The sequence below is a fragment of the Plectropomus leopardus genome, chromosome 14, assembly GCF_008729295.1.
Source record: "Plectropomus leopardus isolate mb chromosome 14, YSFRI_Pleo_2.0, whole genome shotgun sequence".
Taxonomy (NCBI): domain Eukaryota; kingdom Metazoa; phylum Chordata; class Actinopteri; order Perciformes; family Serranidae; genus Plectropomus; species Plectropomus leopardus.
The window spans coordinates 20,437,318-20,463,840 of NC_056476.1; the positions used below are offsets into that span (position 1 = coordinate 20,437,318).

The 26,523-nt window shown below is 41.0% G+C and overlaps 1 protein-coding gene across 4 annotated transcripts; it reads right to left on the reverse strand.

Annotated features, from left to right (window-relative positions):
* Positions 1-830: 830 nt before the first annotated feature.
* LOC121954100 (coiled-coil domain-containing protein 9B) lies at positions 831-26,523 on the reverse strand. 4 transcript variants are annotated; one of them, XM_042501432.1, is made up of 14 exons: positions 26,455-26,523; positions 19,837-19,944; positions 19,571-19,675; positions 19,039-19,194; positions 17,480-17,629; positions 14,763-14,825; positions 12,437-12,615; positions 10,058-10,107; positions 9,897-9,932; positions 9,157-9,253; positions 6,049-6,082; positions 5,356-5,950; positions 4,450-4,532; positions 831-4,072 (listed from the first exon to the last, which is right to left on the reverse strand). In XM_042501432.1, exons 1-14 carry the CDS (start codon positions 26,479-26,481, stop codon positions 4,046-4,048), a joined length of 1,710 nt encoding a protein of 569 aa, XP_042357366.1. In that variant the 5' UTR covers positions 26,482-26,523; the 3' UTR covers positions 831-4,045. The 4 variants fall into 4 exon arrangements, with proteins under 4 accessions (XP_042357366.1, XP_042357367.1, XP_042357363.1 ...); XM_042501433.1 differs by lacking the exon at positions 26,455-26,523 and adding an exon at positions 22,923-23,178; XM_042501429.1 differs by lacking the exon at positions 831-4,072 and having other exon boundaries at positions 4,369-4,532.

Consider the following 26,523-nt stretch of genomic DNA (forward strand, 5'->3'; position numbering starts at 1 on the left):
TCCGGTCCACACATCAAAACCTAGCACCGAAACAAAAATCCTGTGATATCACACAAAAACAGATCCTGTCTCAGCACCACCTTGCTCTAAAACTGCTTTGTCCAAAAGTTGAGCTCATTTTTGATTTTTCCTCAGGAAGGCAAGCTTCTGCAGAGTGCAGCTGACATAATCCTACACTGCACTTCAAACCTCTAACAGCCTACAGGACTCATTTCCATAATACCAACACCCCCACTGTAGTGCTGTACTATTGCGTCAAACCCTTCAAACTATTAGCTAGCTTAGCACCACAGTGAACCAGGAGTGATATGGACTGAAACCCTCATGCTTGTGTTACAAAGAGTAACTAAATAAAACAAGGTTCATCTTCAAGGTGAATGAGGCTGCTGCAGGCGGTGTACAACAGGTAACAAGCCCCAAAGCCTCAGTGGGAGAGGGCTGCTATGGAGATAGCCCTGGGAGGAGATAATTAAAATGGTAGCACCTATAAGAGGTCCCACCTGTAGGGCTGAGAGGGAGCCGTCTCCAATGCAACCGCCCTGCAGAGAGCTCATCTGAAATTAATCAAATCCATGGTGCAGGCAGACTCAGTGGGCCGAGGTATGACGATATGGACTGCTGATGCTGCAATGCTACATTTCCGTCACATCTGCCCTAATTTCTCACTCGCCACAGCAACATTTTTCTTTTTTTTAGACACAACAACTCTGCAGAGACAGGATTGCATTCATATCTGTGGTGTTTATCGCAGGTGCTAAACAGAGTGAGAGGCGCGGGAGGTAGACGTAAGAGAGGGTGACTGTGCAACAAAATTATGCCAGTCATGATGAGAGAGTTTGGAAAAACTTTATTGATGTTCTGTATGCTTTATTCCAAATTACTCTACAGTAAATTAAGCTATGATGCACACAGATTTAACACTCATACACAGGCACTAACAATTATTCCTTCCTTATGAGTGTATGTGAAAACATGGAGGACAGCAGAGGAAACCCATGTGGAGCGAGACAATCACAACCACCTCCTAAAATTGACATTTAAGCAAGGTGAAAATGCAGATGTCTAATAACTAAATGCTAAACAAATGTACAACTGCTCTATGGTTGTAGGTCCTAAATTTCACTCACTAAATTGAATCCCAGAGGGAATTTTAAATACTTCAGAGGTAATCTGTACAGTATGACCTGTTTCTCAAACAGATGTTTCCTTCAGCATCAGTTCTATCCATATATAATACAGAATAAGGCCCCTATACCCAAACACAGCACATTTTCTTTCTTGATGGTTCGACCTGTCTCAAACCTTGTGATTCACTTCTTGATTTTTCCCCAGTGTGCTTCTACTAGATTCCTGATGATTTGTATTTTATGTAACCACAGTTGAAGCTGACGGGGCCCCGCAGCTCGGAGCATGTCCACTATGTTCTCTACTTACGGTTACATAACTGTTTACTATACTGTAGCACTGACGAAAGCCAAAAAATGTCTTTGAGGACAGAGTTCTTGTAAGGCTTCTTATTGTAGTTGTAACTTGATACCAAAAATAAAACCATAGACTGGCAATAAATAAAAACAGATCTATACACGTCACAGAGGAAAAAAACAGCTACTATAATGCACACGGACGTTTTTTTTAGATTTGTAAAATCATTGTAGTCAACATTCTGTTGTCCAAATGGAGAGGCAAATAAATAAAATCAATGCTGATGCTGAGCTGTTAGTACAGTACATTTAACACTACTGTATGTTACAGTGCAAGTAATGAAATAAAGGTACACCTTCAATATTTAAAGAAACCAATATGCAAGGCACAACAACTGGCGAAATTCAGCTTTTTAAAAATACTTGTCTTTCATAAAAGAAATAAAAGAAATGACAAAATAATGTCAAAGGGGAATCACAGCTGAAGTCCAGTGTTTTGACTGTGGACTAAAGGCCAAACCCTCGACTCTGTCGGTCCCACAGGGGCCAAAAGTCTCAACAGAAAAAAAAGAGGAGACTGTTACGTACCGGGACCCTTAACACTGGTTGTTTGAAAACAGAATGACTGAACTATTATCTATCCCAAATTAGTTTCTGATTCACAAAACCTTGATTTTCAAATCTCTGCTGTGCATTCTTTCAATTTGTAAAACTACAGACATACATAACAATTTTATATTAAGCCTGGAAACGTAAGAGTTTGAGGAAGACCAGATAATTGGAATTGAACTGTGCCAACTTTGGAGCACAAAAATATTGAGTTTAAGGGCAAGTTTGAGATTGTAGCTCCACAGTGACATTGGTTACTCATCAAACCACATATTTTTACAACAGTTATGTGGATTTTGAAAGTAGCTGACAGTTAGCTTTTTATTAAAAAGTTACTCCAGTGATTTGGTGATTTGATTTGGTGATCTGGTTCCAGTGATTTCTTATGAAAAGTATGAAATTAGTAGTCTGAATTTATGTAGCAGAAGCAGAGAGATTCAAACACGTTTTCACTCTCAACTTGTCAAATGTGACAGCTTGGTCAACGGCCCATTGCTTCAAACTCCGGGACTCTCGGTACCACTCTAGCATCAGTTTTGGTTGAGTCAGATTCCTTGTTACATACATTAAGTGTCCTTTCAAAACAAACTTCTGAGATAACAGAATAGGTGGGCTTTTGTCACAAAAACTACTCTAGGTTTTTCTAAAAATATCTTAGTTTGGGTTCAAATAAGTAGGTTTTTAATGTAACTTAAATTGCAGAAGTAAGTGACATATAACGTTAAAAAAACTCAAAATTGACTTATTGTTTCATATGGGAAACAAAAAGTGGTCTCCTGGGGGAAAGTCCTCTTATTTGATTGACCCATCCATCCACCCATATCCTCCTTTGCAGCCTTTTTCACATTTTATAATTTTTTACACGTCAGCTCCTCGAGCATCTAAAATTTCTGTGGGTATGTTTACCTTGAAGTTAGCTGAAAGCCCGGTGCATCTCATACAGACTCTAGAGGGGTGCCTTGTGCCTCGGATTCAGACGGTGACGACCACTGACCAAGCTGCCGTTTTTTGCCCCCTGGGAATGAGAACGGGTTGAGTATCCTGACTTTTAAACCCTACTGTAGCTCCAAAACCCTTGATACTACATTCCCTATATTCACCACGATGGTATATATTTGTTAGATCATTTCTACCCCCAGTTTTTTAATGTAGGCTTTCTGGTATAAATTCGTTATTTCCACATTAAGACAACGTTTATAACATTACTATGACATCATCTGGGTTATTTTGTCCCACTTGATGAAGCTCCTCCAGAGCCACAGAAGACATCACAAGACTTTTTGGACAAGGCGAGTAACACTGACAAATAAACTGAAGTGCCCCTTTATGTTCTTAATGACAAAAACATTCATGTCAGTAGGAATACTGTAGAAACTTCAGTGGCTAATAAGATGATAAGTCTCAAATGTGCCCTTCAATTGTGTATTGATTTCGGATTGGTGAAAGGCCATTAACTGATGCTGGAAGCAGTTAATAAACAATACCTACTCACACAGTTTTGAGTGCAGAAATACAGACCGTGCTGCCTGTCACTTCTGTATCATTATATCACACAGACTTCATTTATTGAAAATACCTCAAAGGCAGAGTTAGGCACTAGATAATTTAACTGTGGCTGAATTTTCAAGGGCTATCAAAGTGTAACTGATTAGCTAGCCTCCTGATATGTACCTTGAAATCTTCATACAAATGTAAACATTCAATGATATTGCACTCAAGCAGCGTACCAACATACTGAATCCTGTGTCAGTACACATACTTTTATACTCATAAAGTGCTTGCATGTAAAAAAATATTTGAGCAGAAAAAATGTTTGCCATACCTTCATCAAATTTTAGATAATTTGAAATCTTCCACAGGTGGGACACGCCACAGCAAAATACATAAACCATGGTTTTGTGTGTAAGCCATATACAAGGTATCTCATAAGAGCTACCTGAAGCAAAATGCAAATACAAAGAGGCGAAGGCTCTGTGTCGTTGTGTTTTGGTTTCTGTATTTACATTCCGAAAATGTCAAACTATCTTCCCATGCTCTCTTGCCTGTAAAAAAAGAGAAAAACATACACAAATGCATTAGTGGAAGCTTATTTCTTTCCCATAATTCAAATAGCCACTTATTCATCTCGTTTCTATATGAATGGTTTAAGCAGGCTGTTATATATTATCAAGCTGTTTCTGTGCTGGATGAGATGGAGAGGCATTATCTCGTGAGGCTATTTTTCCTGCACTCCAACAGGCCTCAGAGGTGGTGAATGTACTTAAACCGAAATTGGATATCACACAGCTGCAGTGCAGATATACTGCACGTCTCTTTTTCTCTCCATCCATTTAACTCATCATCCATTTGCACTTCCCTCCATCAGTCCATTTACACATCTATTGATTATATCATCCCTCATCCTGTGTCGCACACTGACCTTGTCGCTGCTGGTGGAGTGTGTTGGGTGTGTTTCTCCTGACTCCAGGCTCAGGACAGACAGACCAGAGTCTATTAGTTCCTCTTTGAGGGGAAAAAACAATATAATTATACACTATATTAATTATATACCATCCAGGGCGAAAAAAAAAAACAAGACAGAATCATCTCTTTGCAGTTGTAAACCTGTCAAGTTGCACTTAAAGTTTACATCCATGTCTTTAACAACATGGATGCTTCACACAGAAGATCTTTACAATCAGCATGTTTCAAGATGGACACCCAAAATTAGTGTCACCAATTCAGTAACTGACCAAATTCCAAATTCCAAATTTTGGACATTTGGACCAAATTTTAAGAAATTCCCTTAAGACATTCTTGAGAAATAACGGTCATGAAAGGTCACAGTGATCTTTGACTGTTGACAACCAAAGCTTAATCTGTTCATCCTTGCCTCAAAGTGGATGCTTGTGCCAAATTTGAATAAATTCTCTAAGAGTGATCTTGAGATACCAGATTCACAAAAATGAGGCGGATGCAAGGTCATGGTTACCTTGACCTTTAGCCTTTGACCTTCAAAATCAAATCAGTTCATCCTTGACTCAGAGGAAGTGTTTATGCCATATTAGAAAAAAAATCTCTCAAGGCATTCACATTCACAAGAATGAGAGAAAAAGTCAGTGAGATATTGACCTTTGACCACCAAAATCTAATCAGTTCATTCTTGAGTCCAAGTGGGCATTTGTGCCAAATTTGAAGAAATTCCCTCAAGGCGTTTGTGAGATAATGCCTTTGCAAGAATAGCACGGGCAAACAGACAAACAACCCAAAAACATACAATGCCTCAAGCCATGGCTATCAGGCACTGAGGCATAACAAAGTCAGGGCAGTTGAAGCTGTTGCATACCTGTGTTTGCGTTGCTGATGTTGCACTTGGCGAGCTCTACAGGCGGGACAGAACTCTCCTGTAAAGAGGCGCAGGCTTTTTCAGCATCAGAGGGGGAGTTGGGAGCATTGGGAAGGGTTCTGTCTTTTTTAGTACATTCAGTTTCAGGAGCCTGCCGCTGGGCAACAGGAGGAGCAGATGAACCACCTCCCTGATCCTGAGGACTAACATTGTCCTGCTTGGCACTTTCGAGGGGCCTCTGTGGCCCCTGCACTTTGTGTTGGGTTTTTATAGGTGAAGAAGCTTTTAAGGAGCTCGCATTTCTTGATTCTGAGCTGGCAGTGTCCTGAGAGCCCGTGGTGTGAGCCCCCTGGATGAGCTCCTCTGAGAAGCGCACTTTCTTCTCCGAACCCCGAGGGGACGAGGCCTCTGCCTTCCCATGAGTGGGGGCGTCCTCTCTCGGGGAAGCTGTGGATCCACTCACTTCCTCAGATGTTCTCAGTGAATCTGGGCTGGGTGACGGCATCACTTTCAAGTCCTCGTCCTGCTGATCTACCTCAGTCTCTGTGAGGGCGTCCAGTTCCTCCAAGAATTCCTCTAATGTCGTGTCAGGGGACTAGAGGATGGGATTAGAACATTTATATTATGTTATACTTTGCATCTTAAGTAATATTTATCAACCAATTCACATTTACACTCACAGGTTCATCTCACCTGTTGTTTCTCTCCATCTTCATTTGCCTGCCATCTACAAAAATAAAGGGACTTTTATCAAAAGCCATTCTGTGACATTTAGAAAGAGTTTGTTGTAAATCTGTTATTCTTTTTTCTGTTACCATATGCAACTTACAGTAAACTAGAATAGTTTGGAAAATACGTTTAGTTGCTGTCTTGCAGAGAGTTATATGGGACGATTGTTATTATCACTGTCATGTACAGTAAATATAAAGCGACAGCCAGCAGCAATTAGCTTTGCTTAACATAAAGGCAGGAAATAGGAAAACAGCCAGCTTGGCTCAGTCGTGGGGTAACAAAATACTAACGACTAAGTAAAACAAGATATAACGAGTTATTAAGAAAACTTCACAGGTGCTGGTAGGTTTGGCTGCACAATATATTGCTTTTTTAAATCGTAATTGTGATGTCAAGTTGTGCGAACAAACGCATCACAAATTTGCACTGAGGGATTTTTTGAAGTTGCATGACAGTATCTGTGGAAAACTGCACTATAAAATGTAACCATAACTCCTATAATGAGTTAAATGCTCAATTTGGTCAATAATAAATGTTCAATTAATAGTACTGGAAATAGTTTCCTTTCATTTTTTTTAATTCAACAAGCAACATGTTCTATTTTAGCAGCACTCTGAAGTCAGCAGAAAGGCAGAACTGACTGACACCATAATATGTTTATTGTCCTCACACAGGGTTGTGCTATTGGAAGGCAGCATTTGTTTGCTTTTGACTGAGCTAGGATAGCAGTTTCCACATCACTAGCATGAATGTATAAAGAAAACTGGATACAGCGTTGACGGCAGGATACCGTTCATTCCTATATAAATTGCCTCAGTGACTTATTAAGCCAAAAATGTCCATCTGCAGCATATAAAAGTACCCGGGAATATATGTGCATCATTGGGCCCATAGAGCAAGCGCACTGGAAACTTCCTACTGCCAGTTTAGTGCTCCGCTAACCTGAATGGGGATAAAATGATTTAATCAGGTGGCTCTTCTGAACTTTACAAATATCATCAGACTGAATGGATCAAATTATTTTCGCAAAAAAAAGTCACTAATTGGGGCTTGTGACATTTTCCAGACTAGAGATTTTCTGTTTCACTAGGTAAATCTTTGGAGAAAAAGTCTTTTTGGGCCCAGTGGCATCACATGATGGACTTTGAGGTTATAAATTCCAAAATTTGGCCACTATGAACATTTACTTAAAAGCCAGGTGCATTTCCTGGGGACATGGGTTCCCGTCTTCGTGCTAAACTATGCTAACCTTCTCTTGGTTGTAGCTTCATATATCCTGTACAGATTAGGGATACACAACACTGGATTTTTTCTGATATATACGATATGCTGATATTTTCTGACTCGATTGCTGATGCCAATACCGATATATACATTTTTCCACCTAATGGCAGAGAACATAGGGTCTATAGTGTGATTAACATATAACACCTACTCTTATCATGATGGCCATTGGACAAAACAAAAAAACTACTTTAACCTAGATTACATGTCAACATTTCATATTAATACTTATGTAACAAATTTTAAACAAAATTGTAGGCTTGGACAATGCTCCCCATAATACAATCCTGACAAGAGCCAAAACAAGGGCAAATTTGACCTGTTTTGACTAGTTAAAGTGGCATAATTAAAACGCTGACTTGTCGGATGGTCCTATTAGTAGAAAAGATGACGAATTAAATGGCGATGCCGATAATTCATTTTCAAGCCATAATCTGTTGATACCGATGATGTGCCAATATTACTGTGCATCCCGAGTACAGGTGAGTGGTGTCATTTTTCTCATCTAACTCTCTTCAAGTAGGCAGATGAGTGCATTTCACAAGATGTAAAACTATTCCTTTGGCCCTTTGACACCTGAGCAAATTGGCTTGATTTCTTTAATTAACATGGGATTTAGGTGATGAGCCACTTAATAAGAAATGGCCAAAAAATGGTAAGAAATTAATAAAAAATACAAGAAAAATACTTGAAAATAAGCATGAAAAAGAAAGGAAAAAGTCATACAAAAAATAATGCAAAACACATGAGAAAATTAAGTTATAATTAATAAATTACAGTTTTTTCTGTAATAAAATTTTTAATCTATAAAAAAGAGAAATAACCAAATATAGTTGCCTGGACATTTTGCCTCCATTTTTTAATAAATCTAATAATATTTTCAGATCATTTCCTTGTCACCTTTTGCTAATTCTTTACATTTCTTGCCAAGTTACTCATTGTGTTTTTTTCTCCTGTTTTTGAAGAAATCGAACCAATTTTCACAGGTTTCAGGAGGTTTAAATGCTTGTGAAAGGCATCTGAATGCAGCACGAGAAATCTGAGGTCAATCCAGGTGTTAAAGGGTTAACATTGCTTTGTCCTGGAAGAGAAAGTAAAGGATGAAAATGGTGGAGCTGGAAAGCTGTGGGTAGCTTAGTTTGGTTAGCTTTGGTCTCAGCTGTTGTATCCTCAGTAGCCCGTGGGCTGCCTCTCATTACACTACAGTCTATTACCACCTGTGACATCAGCACAGCCAAATAACAGGAACCTGTCAGCACACACCTGCTGTTTTGTGCTTCTCCGAACCCTTTCCTACCTCCATCGCAGACACATGGAGAGGAAATCATCTGCACATTACATTTCAACACTAAAAGGCTATAATGCCTCACTTGCATGTCCCTGGCCTTGTGGCTTGAGATTATGAGCGATGCTTGTGTAACAACACACCCTGAAAGCCTCTTCAACACCCAGCACAGTAGCTTGTTTCACAACAGAGGAAAGCTGCAGGATAAAAAAAAAAGTTAATGCGATGGGACACAAATGAGGCCTTCTGGGTTGTTTAGTCAGCTGCCACAACTTCTAAATCAAGTCTTATGACATTCGGGGGAATTTGTGCATGAGGGCACAGTGCAGGAAAACAACTATGTGCTTTCCCACATTCGTTTCACGCATTTCATTAGTCGTAGTTCATTTGCTAGTAACACGTAATTGAGGCTGCGTTGAGGGACGTCCCATTGGTTGAATCAGAACATCAGGCTGTTGTGTACGTGGCACTTATGTGGATGATGTTTAGCTGTTACTGACCTCCTGGCTCTCCCAGTCAGACGATCTATGCCTTTTGCTTTACTGCTCATCACCAGTACGTTTTTGGCTCCCTTGTCTTTGCCTCGCTTCTCGTGACCTAAGACAGAAAAATACTTAAAGTCAATATTAAATGACATAAAATGTCATTTTCTGAGACAACAGTAAATCTTCAATTGCGTTCTTATTATGTGGGCTTAACTGTCCCATAATAATAATAAATAATGCCAACGCTTTCCGAGAACTGCCTTCACTCTGCCACCCCCAGCCTTATCTTCCTTTCTTATCACTGCTGTGATCCCACCAGTTTACCCAGTTTAATGATGATCATGTGAATTATATCCACCGCCAGTATCCTGTTTCAACATAAAAATTGTAAAAATACAGCTGCAAGCTGCTCTCAGAAGATTGTTTCACTGCATCTTCAGAGAATAACATTAATTCACAACGTTATCTGGGCTTTTTTGTACACTACTTGATGATTTTAAAAGTACATCCCAACTCAGAAATACATACTTCGAACGCAATGAGTTTTCCTAAAGTAATTTTTTTCAACTTTGAGCACCACAAGCAGAATGCCATCTAGTTCCATAATTTGGACAGAAGGCAGACATATCTCAAACATTTGGCAATTCATACTGAAAGAATCTACATTAATAAATAGCACTATAGGTAAGAGAAAAAATGTTTTTTGATTTTGGGGTGAACTGTCCCTTTAAGGCTTTAAACATAAGATACCGCACCTGCCCTGGACTGTCCTCTTCTAGCATTTCGTCCACCTGGAATTTAAAAAAATGCATTAAATAATGAGGGAAAAGGATAATGAAATACATGTTAGAATCGTATTGTAATGTGAAATGTCTCATTCCTCATGCTCTCTGTGTGGAGGGTGTAAATGTTTCACCTCTGCTTGAAGGCCCCCAGTCTCTGTCAGGGAGGGATTTGTCTGAAAACCTAAAAGAGTGGAAGTTCAGTTTAGACAGAAACACAAACCAGTGCAAGTCCTGTATTGTCAGGTCTTAAAATAGTTCGTTTTTTTGTTCAGGTGACATAACAGTTCATCTGCACCCCATTAAAAGGCTCTTCTGACATTCAAGTATCATTATTGTACATTTATTATGTAAATTTGAGATTCTGGAGAGTCAGCGAGAGGCTTTTGCTCCATGAGTCACACCCTTGCATTTTACATCCAGTGAAGCCATCTACACTGTCGAATCAAAAACACATTTCCTCTTCCTATTCTTACCCGAGGGCCTTGTTTAAGCCTTGCCAAATAAGGCAAGGTATTCCATCCCTTATCCCAAGCTAAAAATAGCCGCTCCTCCCTTGTCTCTTTACATTTTGATGCTTCCTTAAACAGCACATTAATTTACTCTTCCTACCACAGCCTGGATTGTTTGAAATCTAACAAACACTTAAAATGAATGGGCTGTGTTTTTCCCTCCAGTCAGTTTGGGGTGCTGTTGTGTGTTTTCACAAAGATGTGATCAAACTGAGTCTTCACGGTGCGAGAATAACAAGTAATGCTGGCATAGAATTACATAACTGTTCATACAATGATACTATTAGCCTGAAACCTAATTATTTGGTGACACAATAATTTAGCAACAATCTCTGACTTCATGAGTTTTAGTCTTGTGATCATGTGGAAGGACACATAGACCATAGGCCTTATCTAATTGATTCTTCCACTGAATAAACTGACTAAAAAGAAACAACATGTTCCTCAAGGCTCCTCAATCTTTTCATTCACTTCAGAAGTAAAAAGAGGACTGAAGCAAATGTTTGATTATTAAAATGACTGCTAACTAGGCAGAGGGCTTGTGTTGCTGGTAAGTCAGCAAAGCAAAATAAAGTAAAGGTGCTATGATTAGAGCACATTTCATGAGAAATACACTAAAATAGACTTTTCTTGGGAAATGAACTTATCCGCTTGCTTGCAGAGAGTTAGATGAGAAGAAGACGGTTACCGTAGTTAAACCCTTTTGAACCTTGATCAACATCAATTTTGTTGTACTGTGTTCAGATGCCGATGCCTTTCACAAGCATTTAAAGTAATGAAACCAAAGAAAATTGGTCTGGTTTTTTTTTTGTTTTTTTAAATGGGAAAAAGACAATGAGAAACATGACAAGAAAGGTCTGGAATGGTGTGCTTTTTCTATTCCCATAAATATATATATAAATATACAACAAAATTGGTCTGCTGTTTTTTTTGTTTTTTTAAATGGAAAAAAGACAATGAGAAACATGACAAGAAAGGTCTGGAATGTTGTGTTTTATATATACATTGACTTTTTTATTTTTTATTCCTTATTTTCAAGTCATTTTCTTGTATGAATTCTTGAGTTATAGCCAAAAACATGTTTTGTAAGCTCACAGAGACCTTGACCTTTGACCTTCGACCACCAAATTGGAATTAGTTCATTGTTGAGTCCAAGTGGACATTTGTGCCAAATCTGAAGAGGTATTCTTGAGTCATTGTGTTCACAAGAATGAGAGGGACAGACTCCAAATCCTGAAAACATATTGCCCCAGCACAGCTGTCATTGATGCACAGTCATAAAAATATTCATCTACCAGTGCCTCTGAACGTATCTTGCCATTATTAAATACAAGTTTGTGGCGGAAAAAAAAACCTTCCAGACCATGACTTCGCCTAAAACCTCAAATCGTATCTTAATTGTCATTTTTACATTTCTGTTTGTGCACAGATAAAATTAAAAAAAATAAAATAAATACTACATGTTGATTTGTTGAGCTTTAGAGGGGCTGGTAGGCATTTTTTTTATTCCGTATGTAAAAAGCCAAGCTAGCAGTTTCTTAGCAAAGAAATGAATGAGTTTATTTCCCTAAATGTTGAACCATTACTTAAATTAAAAAAAACAGATGGGGGATTGTTAGCACAATGCCTACATAATGATATTACAAAATGTAAGGTCAAAGTAAAATAATGAAGAGTCATCTTATTTTATTATTTCATAAGTAACGTGACTTAAAACTAGTGGTTAGAGAGACAGATTTCTCCTTTAACAACTACCATCACCTGGCTCTTGATAAACATGTTATCTCCTACAGCTCAGTGGCATTTGGGGAGATGAGTGTGATTGTAAAGCTGTGCACTGCTGCAGAACATTCAAACTTTCAATCAGCATTTCCTGGAGTTGTATTCCCTTATATAAATAGAGGGAGCCACTGAAATCTCACCCACAGGAACAGCTGTAAAAAAATCAAAGACATCAGCAGATGAATTGCCTTGGGAGGGCTGAGTGCTAAGAAGTCTTACATGTTCTCTGTTTTGTCCATGTCCCACGCTCGTCTCCACTGGCCCTTGGCATTTTTGTGGCGTGCCACTCTCTCCCTGTCGATCTGCTCGCGCTCTTTCTTCCATCGCACATACTCCTCTTGCTCCTCTTTCGATGTGGGGATGTTGAGGTCTGTGCTGGCCTGCGGGCTCTCAGGCTCCTTGGCAGAAACAAAACAGTTTAATGTATTTTAATTCATTAAAATAAGTCGTCCTCTTTATGGAGATTTATATCATGTTACTGTCCGCTCGCCATTAATGAAGCACTGGCATTGAAAAATGACTACATTAAACACTCGCGCCAAGACTGGCACGTTAAAATACATTTGAAGCATCACTACACACTAATCAGAGCAGTGAAGCTTAATAGCCTCACATTAACCCTTTGAAACTGGGACTGATATAAGTTTTATATCATGCTATGCTGTGTTCAGATGCCTTTCACAAGCTATTTGACCCTTTTTGGGGGGTCATTGTCTTTTTTGGTTTGGGGGGGGTTGTAATTTTCTTGTAACTTTTTGCTAATTTTTTGCACATTTTTGGGCCATGTCTGGTTTGCTCGTTGCCTTCTGCCCATGTTTTTGAAAGCAATCAAACAAATTTGCTCAGGTTTCAAAGGGTTAAGCATGGGTGGCCAACAAGAACAACTTTTCATTTGTAAACAAGTAAATAGCAACAAAGCAATTTACAGATCATTCGGGCTCAAAAGAAAAGGAGCAAATCAGGATATTTCTGCAATTTTCTTGCATTCTACACAACTGTTAATTCCAGTTGCTACACCTCTGTAGATGCCGCTGAGAATGTGAGTTCATTCCAGTCGGCTACCATGTGATTACAAAAAGCGTCTTGTTTGTCTGCTGTGATGACAAACACAATCAAATTCTTTGAGACAATATTCCAGGGAAAGTGCAGTCTACAGTAAATGCAATTAAGTCCCCTTCCTCTATTCCCCTCTTAACCTGTTTATTGATTACTGTGATGAGAGCAGAAAGGATTGCTCGCTAATACTAAAGGGAGATGTGATGCAGGCTCTTTAACACATCAAAGGCGACAGAGGCTGTGTGCTCTTGTTACAAAGCCCTGGAGCAAAGCAGGACTACAAACACTGCTGTTGCTCTGAGGGAAATCACGTAAAAGAGCAGCAATCTCTGAGAGAAAGTGCTCATCAGTGTTTTTCATTTTATACAGCAGGAGGGAGATGCTGTCTAAAGAAAAAATAAAATAGTGTGAGGGAAAGGGAAAACAGTCTTCACGCTGCTCTGCGTATTGTGACAGAGAGAAACAGCACAGTGCCGGTAAGAAACTATGATGTGTGATGTTTTTTCGACTCAGGTGTGGACCAATCGCAGCCAAGTAAACATGTTGCCTTCCAGTGAACAGTTATTGGAGAACATGGCATCTGTGCTCATCCTTCTGTTTTCCATCTCCTCCATCCTCCCTCTCCTCTGGCCCCTAGAGGACGTCAAGGGGCCACAGGGGAGGGCACTTGTCGCATGTTCCAACAGGCCGTCTCCTGCTGCCACACCAGTCACAGCACTAATTAGCACTTTTCAATTTCTTGCCTCAGTGTAGCCTCGCAGGGAGATTGTCAGTGGCCAAGACAGGTAGGGTAGATTTTACACACGAGTCTGGCCAGTGCAGAAACAAAAAACGGACTCAGACATGTGCATGCAAATTTAGACAGATTGGTCTGTAAGAATGATCATGCACTTATTCTCAAGTGCTAAAATGCTTCCTCTCATCCTCCAAAGCTGCACTCGTTTAGGCTTGAAAATGCCATTAGAGGTTTCCGGTAAATTTGTTAAACAAAGCACCTAAAGAACCCAAAGGCAGCCTGACCTTTACTCTGTAACACAACACCTAAAAAAAAAACTCATATTTCCTTGAGCAGTCACTCAGCTCGGGCTGCAAAGCAGACAAGGTACAGAGAGGCAGAGAGGCATGAACAGCATCACTTGTCATGCTGCGTGCTCGACGAGCCTTTGAAGCCTGTCCTCCCTGCCTCCCTAGTTAGCCTGTTTGTCGCACGCCCGCTCCACGAGACAGCTGAGCTCTGAGCTACTCCAGCGACGTTAACACGCGAGCCAGCGGGAGGCAGATGGGGACGAGTACTAGAAAAGAGGGGTGTGCATGGCAACGTGTTGTGCCTGTCTGCATGTGAGCGTTTATGATGAGGAGCGAATATTTGCATTCCTCTCTGTTTTTGTGTTATAGCGGCGCTGTCATGTGGAAATTTCATATTTGTTCTCATTTGATGTGCAAATTAATGCACATTAATATGTCATGAGTGTTTACGTCATTGTGATACCTGGCATTGCTCTGAAAGCCTGTGATGCTCTTCGGCGTGCTTCTGCCCTTGTTTAACCTCATCCTGTCACAAAGGAAAGACAAGAAGAGGAAGATGAACATAACAACAATAAGGGTGACACAGCAACTTGCTGCCAGCCAATTACACATGGTTGTACAGAGTCACATTACTGCTGCCATAAACAGTGAAAACAAATCAAGCAAGAGCTCAGATTCACCCATTGAGAAGGATTAAGAGACCGACACTGCCCCCAAGTGGACTAACGTTGCTGCAGCATAATTTGGCTGTTGTGTTTCAGTTTTAAATGTTCACTCTGCAATGAGGTCATCACAGCAGAGTGCAGTTTGCAGGTCATTGCATTTCAGTGGTTTGGAAAATGAAACTTGTCTTATTGCAGATAGAGAATTGTATGAATTCTGCTTCAAGTGTATTTCTGACTGCAAAGATGTGCTCTGGTGAACACGTTGGATGAGTCATGCTGCCATTAACAACAGCACTTGTATGAAGAGCCGGGGGGGTGGGGGGGGGGTGGGGGGGGGGGGTGGGGGGGGGGGGTAACAATAAGAGCTGGACAGAGCGGTCTGTCGCACCTACAGACAATGACGCCCACACACACGCTCTCCTACACACCCAAATGCAGCCTGGCTTATACACAAACACAAAAGACTCCTGACTACCTTGTTTCTTTTCTTCTCTCTCCTCTCACTCCTTCCTCCTCTCCCTCACTGACCCATTCCTGGCACCTCGCCAGGCCACTGTCTTTAGCAGCATAATGAGCCTTTTCAGAGTGAGAAGGCAGTTGAATGTTAATTAGATCAAATCGGTCCTTTCAGGATGGTGGGAATGGGAAAACAATCGTGCCGAAGGATAGCAGACCACTTAAGGTTCCAGAGAGGGGAAATGGAGGCTGGAAACAGATGGTGGGCTGCCAGGAGTCTCTCCCTCTTCCACTTTTTCCTCCCTCCCTCTAAATTTCCTTTCTGCTGTCTCTCTCTCACTCCTCTTATGAGTGTGAACTGACAGCCTAGTCATGGGGTACTTCCAGGCATTACAATATCAGCTTGGGATGCTGCCAAATAGCCACACCCCCCTCACAGAGTCATTATTTATTTCCAGTGTCAAACACACACGCACGCACGAACACACACACACACACACACACACACGCACACACACACACACACACACACACACACACGCACGCAGTCATGTTTCCATTACTACAGAGGAAATTACATTGATTTGCATTCATTTCCTGGAGAATCCTAACCCTAAAGTTAGCCAAAGGCTTCATCCTAAAATCTGATGATTTACATTACCCAAAAACAAAAGCAAGTCCCCACAATGGGACAGTGTTAACAAACACATACACACACATGTACACACACAAACATAGTCGTGTTTTCCTCTCTTCAGCGGACATTATATTTCCTTACAATATTCTCACTGAGACTTACCCTAAACCGCAGGGACTTGCATTTTGTCCACACCATGTGAGAGTGTAAACAGACACACACAGGCACTCATTAGAAACATATTTCAGCGGCAGGGCAAAACCACATAAATGTGCAGCTTATCATGGATCTAAGTCATACAAATATTTTTCTAACACTTGCCAGATAGATCCGTAACATTTTCTACTCCCATCAACACCCTTTTGCAGCATTTTACCCTGCAGGTCTCACAAACATCGTTAAACGATACTGGTTATGTAAACAGCAACCACGTGGAAACTCTGGGTCTCCGGGATTCACAGATGACTGGTGCACTGGAGCATTGGCTTCTGTTCAAATGCTGATTCAGTCCACATGATAAATAAAGGGGGACAGACCAAGCCGGCCAGAAATAAATGCGAAGAGAACAGCGTGTTCGGCCCATAGATTTAGTGCACATTAACTGAGACGGGCCAGTGAGCAGTGCTCAGTGTTTCAGCCAATCAGGAGCAGATGTATATATACATATGTAGCAAGAGCCTCCATGAGCTTTGTGTCCGGACACCTCTCCGTCAACCAGACTGTGTCTGTGTTTACAGTGTTGAGGATCAGCTGTCTGTGCTGTGCTTTAACTCATTGATTGAGGAGCATGTGTGTGTCTGTGAGTGTGTGTCAGACTTGGGCAGAGCAGCTGTTCCAGAGTTTCTGCATACCCGGGGGGCCTAAGTTCAATGACAGTGTGGCATTTCACAGCCGAGCCAGGGGCACTGCATGTGCGTGTGTCTCTGCCCATCTGCATTAAACATGGGATCTGAGGCCTACAGTATAAAGTAAAGCTATTGATGTTTAACATGCCATCTCCAATGTCTCCAATTCAGTTCCATTGCAAATACAGCAAAAGCTCCACAGAAAAACAAAACAAGATAAATAACCATCAGACCTGAGTAAGGTTATGCTAAAAACAGTAGAACCAGTCATCCAGGCAATTTGAAGGTGTGGTTCGACAGCACTACTCAGCCAACATCTCTATTAGCAGCCCCCCTCTGTTAATCCCACACCAGTCACTCATAGCCTCAATCCACCTCCTGTCCACAAACCATTGTGCTCCGTCACTGGAGGGGTGTGGCCAGCCGACATGTCTGACATCTATGTAAAACATGTCGGTGCAGCACGAGAGAATGAACAAAGGGGGCTGAGAGAGTGGAAACACACTCGAGGGTGCATGCTGGGTTTTAAATGCCGAATTGTACGATTGCTTGAGTGTTTTGAGAGTCTGATTCAGACCTGTGCTGCTGCGTCTCTTCTGGTCATGTGAGGTGGCTGCTTCCCCCTCCCAGCTGACTCCACACGCCTCGCCTGTCCGTCATCTGAAGGGCTCTTTATGTCAACAGGGTCCGGCCTCTTCTCTGGCCTCTCACTCACCACCCTCTTACCCTGGAGAGACAGTCACTCATGTTAAAGTATCACAACTGTGGCAGTGTGCATTTTAATATTTAAGTGTCAGTCCTTATAATGTCAAAATTGTGCACAAGAATGATTCATTTGAGGATTCAAGTGACTAATTTGTAACACAGCATTTTTCACTCGTGCAAAAAAAACACTGACACCTGTGGCCTCTATTCAGACACAATTATGGATTGAATAGCACTGTCACAAACCTTAATTTTTTAAATCCAGCAGCTCCCTGATTGAACAGGATTACATGCTGCATCTCACACAGCTGCACATTTTTAGCCATGCTAGCAGTGTGTCTCTCTGTCATTCTGCCAGTCGGCCCACTACACTTCAGTCCACCAGCCTTAAAAATCTCACCAACCACTGAATGCACTGCCATGTGATACAGATATCCAAGATGCTCAGAGAATGTATCCTAACTTTGTTAATAATCAATACCTCGATTTACGATCAAACACCTGCAAAACTAACAACATTCAGCCTCAGTTGTACTTCCTGCTAACTGCTAGCAAACGTTAGTATGCCAACACACTATATTAAGATGTCAAACCTAGTAAAGATTACTTGCTAAACAACAGTATTTCAGCATTTTTTTTATTGTGAGCATGTTAGCATGTCAAAGTGAGCATTTAGCTCAAAGCACTGGTGTGGCTCACAGAGCTGCAAGCTCTGAGCTGAAGACACTTAAGTCATGTGAGGAGCTCTCACAGCTTGGTTGAGCAAGAAAAGACATATTTAGCCTATTTTTTTAACTGCACAATCAGCACATAGATTCATACAAACCATAGGCTTAGAGTTTGGGGGGGACGCAGGGGACACGCCCCCTTCAGTATATAGAACATGTTTATTTGTCCCCCCTAACAAAAGCAAGAAGTAGCAGAGGAGTTTAGACTGGTATAGACACCAGTCTACCAATAAGTGTTTGATGCTCAAACTCTTTTGGTGGAGGACCCCCTACCCCCACATTTTATGTGTTCATTTCACTTGACGTTGAAACGTCCTAGAAAATAAAGAACCTGCTGAGTAGCAGATACGCATACAGTAATCGTGACCATAAAAGCTCTGACTCTTGCAAAATGTTTGTTGTGAGCTTTTCTCATAATGTTCTTCAACAGAGGTTCTGATACATATGTAGGTTTTGTTAAAAGTCCTTGTGATATGATAATCATAACATTTTCATTGCAGTATCCACTTCTTTTATTTTTTCTCTGAGGGCACAATTTTGCATATGCATCGCCTCATGAATTAAAGTCTACACTGCATATGCATTGTTCGTAATTGTTCCTGCCTTCTTTGCGAGTTATCGTACTTCTTTCCCACCTAAAACCTGTTGGTTAAATGCCTCTTCTTGTTGTTCGAAGTGAAATTTTGCACTGCGGTGTATTTACCTTTTTGCCAGCCATGGTGACTGTTAGCTGCTTCCTGTGTCCTCGGCCAGCACCCTGCGGAGGGCCTTCTCCCCCCTTGTCTGGCCCGGCCTCCTGCTGTCCTTTCCCAGCTGGTGAACCACCGCTGAATGGCTTTGTCACCACCACTCGACTGTCCTGCTCCAAACCACAGACACAAACATGCTTTACTTTGTAGCGTCTTTTCTCAGACAAAAATTGTGACTAGGTCATGTGTGCTTAGTAGCAATAACAATTCTTCGAGGCTTATACCTTTTTCATAGCAGACATTTTGATGTCATAGTAGGAAAAGCACAGGTGTACTTAATCACATGAATGATTGCTGCATTTAGAGGAGGTCCTGGTGTTGTGTAGAATAGCTTACTGGCATACTTAATGGAACTAAGCCACAGTTTGTTATCAAGTTAACTTGTGCTTTTCCTCCAGTCAAGTCAAAATGTTTGCTGTGAAAAAGGTCCATTCGTCAAGTGTTATTACAGTTCTTAAATCTGTCGAATCGTATTGATGAACTCACACTGGTAGACTTGCTGATTGTGATGGAAAGATCCTCAGCTTTGCCCTTTCGGCTCTGCAGTGCCATTCCTTCCTCCTCTGCCCTTTTTCTGTCCTCTTCCACCTCCTAAAGGCAACTCAATGAGAACAACAAACTAATCAGGAAGCTTGAAAGAGCTGCAGGCTTTTACAGAAGACACAAATGCTCCAGACGTGTATTTCTACACCTGGAATGATGACCATTGAAATTCCACAGAGCTTTCTCTGCCTGCGACCATTTGTCCTTACCTTGTGCCTCTTCATTAGTGCTTCATTCTTCCTGCGGAGAGCCTCGATTTTCTTGTCCAGCTCCAGGTCCCTCTCATGATCCCTCTTGGGCATCATGTCACTGGGGGTCTGTGAAGAAACACATCACAGCGTTTATACAAAAAGGTAACCTTGCATTTCAAAATTAGGTCTACTGTGCACAACTTTTTTTACATAACTTTGAGATATGCAAATTTCTTTTAAATCACTTCTTAAAACCCCTTTATATAGACTCGCTTTTATGTGATGCCGTCTATTTAAATTAATCTGTTTTAGTTTGTCTTTTAATTTATTCTTTTATTCTGTCTTGATTGTGTTTAATTCTATTATTACTACTACTATTTCTGTGTTTACTACTAACATCCTTTGGATTTTATTTACTCACATTGGCATGGGTTGTTAATGTTATTTTTGTTTTGTGATTGTTTCTCTCTTGTTTAATTCTACTTTACAGTTTGTCTGGCCTTAGGTCAGCATTATTGTTTGGCTCTGATAGTTATGTTGCCTCTGCAAGAAACCCTTCTTGCTTCTGCTTTGCCTTGTTTGTCAAAGCACTTTGTATATATTATAAATTACTATTTTTTAAAATTTGTCTACAAAACTTATTCATTAAATAAAAGAACCCAAGGTTCCAAAATATTGTCTAAACACAAGCAGCTGTACAAGAACTTTGCCCATATTAATTAGTCTATAAAAAACAGAGATTACTAATTTGATCAGACATTGCATGCCGGCTTTCACTACTTGAGGTTTTTTGGTACACCACTGTGTGTGCTGCGATAGCACACAACACACCCTCACACCCACCACAGATGGAGCATTCATTACGAAGCTCGGTTACACAGAGAGAATGCCTATGCCGAGCATCCTAAACATCCCAATGCGGTCAGCAGGGGCACACCTCCTTACACGACAAGAGGCCCCACACCAAAAATCTCCATGTGCTCTCACGGAGCAGCAACTAGGTGCATGCTAACACTTCCTTTCATGAAAATCTCTCTTCAACTTGCTGTTCATGCATGTGCAAGAGAGCTGCTGAGTGGAAGAAATGTGCACAAATATTCAAAAGAGGTAAGATTAGGATAATGTTACAGAATAATGGGAAGGCATCAACCATTGTCCAACGCAGAGACCTAATTTTCTTTAGCCTGCAGCAGCTTCATGTTTCCTCCTTTGTTTTGGTTCCTTAACCTAGCTGTAAAGTAAACTAAAGGGCAAGTGTCTCAGAGGACTGGCGGGTGAGGGGCTCCTCTCTGCAGCAGGAGGTTTAGGAGCGTGTGCTGCCTTCCAAGAGAGCCAAGATCACTGGAAGGTCAGGTCAGGTGCACGACATGTCAGAGATGCCATGAAAGAAGAAGCTGCAGCTTGTTTTAAAGGAATAGCACAACATTTTGGGAATAAACTCAAGCCAAGACTTTAATGAGAGGATTAATATTAATCTCATATCTGTAGATAAATATGAAGCTACAGCTAGCAGCCTGTTAGCTTAAATTAGCATGCAGATGTAAGTTCCAGAGGCCTCTGTGAAGTAGATGTGAATAAGCATACTTCCCAAAATGTTGCACTGTTTCTTTAAATCGGTGCGCCAGTGTATATGAAACGTCAGCACACAGACCAGTCACAAGGCAGCTCTTTCCTCATAAAAAGCATCATCTTGTGTCAAAGACCCACGCCTCAGGCAACAAAATGATACTAACAGAAAAAAAAAAAAAATGAACTCAAGCAAAGCCCTCAGCTTGAAGAGGAAATCAAATGTTAATAATAATTCTCTGAGATTTTTGACAGAAAGTAACAAATATGTGCCAAAACTTTGGAAAGATGGGATCAGAGTTGTGAATTTGAAGCTGTTTCATCCCTCCGTCTCCCTCCTGGCAGATGTATCTCTCTTTATGTTTTCACAAAGTTTTCATTCAGCAGACAAACAACAGTACTCTGAGAATACTCAACGAATGACAATCGCTGTTAAAAAAGAAAAAAACGACAACTCTCAACTCAATCAGCTACAACAAGTGTTTCCAAATCAATGCTGGCATCACTACCTGTTGTCATTCACAGCTGAGGAGAAGTGACAATGGAAAAGTTGCAACTGCTGTTTGTCGAAACTGTGAAAACACATTTTTGAAGCATCCCATTCTCGGCACTCTGCGTAAATTTTTTGGAGGGGTCAGGGCATCTTGACAGAGACAGGAAGTAGATGTGCCAAAGTGAGACAGTCACTCTCCACTTGTCGCCCCGGTGACAACGAAAGAGTTGAGGCTTTTTCTGTGTGATATCGCTAACACAGAATGATGACTCACGGCGAGCGGGCGCACAAAGACCCTCACATTGGGACTGCAAGAAATTTTTTAGGGCTTTTTCCATCACAGCCACTGTTATGCCTGCGAAGAATAGCTGCTACTGAGATGCTGTCGACTGAATGTGAGGTGTCAGCACAGACTTTTAGTAGAAAAACAAAGAATGCACATCCTGACTGCAGCTGTGTCGAACCTGCAGAGAGACAGTGAGAAAAGTTGGGACTCACTCAGAGAAGCAGCAGGCTGGAAAGCGGTTACCTCACAGCTCCTAGTTGTCAGGGTATCCAAACACAACAGACCATGAGGACATACCACCAAGAATAGGCGCAACGGAGAGACACGCTGCCGGATCTGAATCTCAGCGAAGCCAATGGCGGAGACTGAAGTAAACACCGGCCTCCACAAACCAAAGTGGGGCGACTCTGCCTGAGTACCCCTCTGGGTCAGTTCTGTGTTTGTGCACCGGCAAATCGACACATATACACACACACACACACACACTAAACACAGACGTTGTGGGTCTGCCAGCGGACAGCACCCATGCCTGGACTGGCAGGCGAAAGGGAGAAGGGGGGCCCTGCAGAGAGAAAGCTGCCAGCGTTCCTGCCACCTACAGGAGCAACAACAGGGGAGAGAAAGATCCAGAGACACAACTGAAACGCTGCATGTAGCCACAGCTAAATCTGCGACAGAGCAGGAGAGGGAGAGGGGGGAACCTTACACCGGAGAGAGCTGGAGAGGGTGGGATGAGAAGGAGAGAGAGAAGGCACTCACGGGTCTTTCCATGTCAGCGGTGAGAGCTGGGCTGGGTCCAGACGCGAGGCAGCCGAGGCGGCAGAGAGGGCTGCCTAGAGTCGACGATCATGCCTCGATTACAATGAGCCAAGTTGGGCAAGCGGCCAAGACGTCTAACAAATGCACAGAGCTCCCCTGTTAACAGATTTCACAGCACCCATCCGCCTGTCCTTTCCCTCTCTCTCTCCCTCTGTCTCCCTCTCTGTCTCTCTCTCTCTCCAACCCTCCCACCCTTCTGCACATACGCTCTCTCACTCCCTCTCGCCCTCTCTAAAGCACTTGCTCTTTCCCCTCCTCACTTATCTTCTGCTCAGAGCATGCTTGTTATATCCCGTCACCCTCCCCACATACACGCACTCTTAAAGTAAATTAGCACTAATGCTTAATGACGCTGTGATTTTTTTTTTTCGTGTATGTGTCATTAAATGCTTGGCAGCCACCGCAAATCTATATCACTTTTACTTTTTTGTTTTTCCAATTAAAATGCTGGAATGGCAATATGATTGTTTTGTTATATCCATTACCTGATTGTTTATTAACCCTTTGAAACCTGGATTGACGTCACTTTTTTTGTGCTGCACTCAGATGTCTTTCACAAGCTATTTGAGCCACAAAACTGAGCGCATTTTTTTTTTATTTTTAGGTAATTCTCTTGTAACATTTTTTACATTTTTTGCATTTTTTTCAGCCATATCTTGCTCAGGGTGAAGTCTTTTTTCCTGTTTTAGGTATAATAGGCATATGGGGTTGGTATACTGGTTTGGGGTCTGTATTTATGCTGATACGTCGGGGTAAATAACAGTTATTACAAACAATGTTTTTGTGTATAGATATTTTTCTTCATTTTCTTCAAAGTCTGTAGATAATTTATCATGTGGTGTGTGTTTTCTGTGTGAGAACTTCCATATCTTTTTTATGTTATGTCCTTGTGTCCCCACCAAACAAGATAATAACAATAACTTTATTAAGAAGGGGGAAAAGGGGCGGGGATTAATCTAAAGAATCCATTTTTAAAGCGCTTCTTCACATTGTGGTGAGGGTCTCATTCTCATCTCAATGTGGACATCATAAATGCGATGCATGTGTTATTTGTTCCCACTGTGGTTTCGACAGCTGCATCTCCTACAAGCGCCACACTACATGTTTAGAGTACTAAAGAAGCTGCCTAAAGACTGGAAAGGAGGGGGGATGAGGGGTCTCCTGCCAAATTTCCCACAATTCTTCATGCACGGCATGCTGCCTTTTGCCAAAGCCAAGTCTGAGAGCTAATGACATGCAGCAAACAGGCAGTCTGGCAGACAAATGCGACAGGCGTCTCAAGGAGAGCAGCAGCAGCAGCAGCAGCAGCAGTGAAGTCAGTCACTTGAGACTTGGAGTCAGTGCTTTGCAATTTCCAGAGCATTACGGAAACAAACACATCTTTGAAAGTTACCGGGCTCAACTACATTTTTAGCAAAGTCCACATATCTTACATTCTACATGGATCAGTCCTGCTAATGAGCAAAAGCTCTTTACAAAACATTTTAGCCTAGAAGTATTTGAGCTATTTTAGAATTAATTTTGAAAAAAAAGTTTGTTTTTGATCTTGTGTTGGCCCCTAACATTTTAACACCCAGAAATTATTTCACTAAGTGGTGAACTAAGTACTTGAGTTGTAACCTTGTGATTAGGTTTATTAACTGTAACTGCAGCTGAAGGTGTCCACGAGTAAAAGTTCAAGTTAAAGAATATACTTGCACTTATATTTTAATGATCTTAATTCAAACATTATGAAGTATCTGTGAACATGAAGTTAAGTCTCAACTGATGCCACAGTGTATGAAGACTGGAGCTGCTCCACACACAATGAATGAAAGCATGATTTTGTGAACCTACAGAATGTTTGTTTTCTTTTTTTATACTCAAATAAGCTTTATATTATTGTAGTCATTTGTTCAAGGTCCACACTTCCGATAAATTACCAGATAATACATTTTATTTCATAAAATGTAAACAACGCGTTGGCTTGGAACATGAAGAAATAAAACATACTGCAAGAATAAACAGAAATAGCACTTCAAAATAAAAGCTCTGTGCAACTTTACATCAAAATAAAGCGTGTTCTTTATAAACTTGACACGAGTCCCTTGTGGTCCATTCAGAATGGCACAACACACTTTTCGACCTCAACCCATGAGCTGGGAATCACTCATCCCACGCATCTGTCAACATTCATTGTCTATGGAGCAGCTCCAGACTTAATACCCGACATCAGAAATTTGAGTTTTAGCACTCACAGTTTTTTTTTTAATTTGAGAGGGAACTGTTCATGTTTCTTAATATTTTTGGACTGTGTTTGACCATAGGTATAGCGTGTGTGAATTTTGAAAATGGATATAGTTGCTCTTTAAGCTTATTAATCAATTAAAAAGACTAAGAAGTAGGGGTAAACCAATGTTGTTTTTCAGGGCCGATACTGATACCGATTATCAGTTAATGAGACCAATAACCAATATTTGGAACCAATATGCATTTGTAATAAAAATGAAAATCTTTCTGTCAATATTTAGACTTTGGAATATAACAAACTCCAACACAAAACTTTTTTTTAAATGCCTTTGGCAAATGTTTAATAAAATGACTATAACAATGCTAAATACTTAGTTTACAGTGTTGTAAATGCTAACATTTGCTAATTAGCACTGAGCTCATAAAGTACAGCTATGGTTGAACAGGAATGTCATCAGTTTTGCTCGTATTTGGACATGAAATAAATAATGGACAGTGAAATTTTGACCTGAAGATGGCACTGGGTGAAAGAAAGATGATGGATCCACAAAGTTTTCAAGATACCTCCGGTATGAACCAGATCTGTGGCACAGACCGTTAATAGAAACCCCATCAATACCTGTTTCCCCATACCTGAACCTGCACCGACCCTCAGCTTTAACCCGAACCACCGAGAGGACCGCCGAACATTAGCAGGGAGAAACACTACTTCCTAAGGGACCACATTTCGATAAAACAAAAAAATATATTTCTTGCCAATTAGTCTAACAGGTCTTGTTGAGATATTTCAGTCTGTACCAAAGTGGTGGACCTACAAACTGACCAACACGCTGTTAGCATGGCTAAAAATAATGTTAGCCTTCCCACACATTCATTTTAATTTCCTTCCATTGTCAGGTTCAGTTGTAATAAGTTCCTTCATTTTACTGTTTTGTCTTTACCATAAAACCAGACACACTGTCTCCATTACCAAACACTTCCACAAGCAGGTCCCAAGTCTATCTCTAAGCAAACGCAAAAAGACATTCACACTCACAGTGACAGCTAGCATTATTGATGCTAATGATCGCATTTCGCTGTAGCTTAATTAACGTTAGCACATATGCCGGAGTTTAAGACAACTTGGATGTTAGCTTTGAAATCCATTTTTAGTGCCCACAGTAACTCCAAATCACGATACAATGACTTTGAATTTATTTGTCGGTATATATATAAGTGACACAACAACGAAAACTGTACTTACCTCCACATTAGCTGGCTTCACCGTCATTTAAGCTAACAGCAGACAGGATGCAGTTTCACTTCATGGCCA

Bases quoted from the DNA above. Each gene is read 5' to 3' on its own strand.
- LOC121954100 (XM_042501429.1), bottom strand. From the start codon at position 26,481: ATGACGGTGAAGCCAGCTAATGTGGAG. The intron at 6,083-9,156 runs GTCAGTAACAGC...TTATTTTTGTAG, and splicing joins CTGACTGGGAGAGCCAGGAG to ATGGCAGGCAAATGAAGATG. The intron at 5,951-6,048 runs GTGAGATGAACC...CCCATCCTCTAG, and splicing joins AAGATGGAGAGAAACAACAG to TCCCCTGACACGACATTAGA.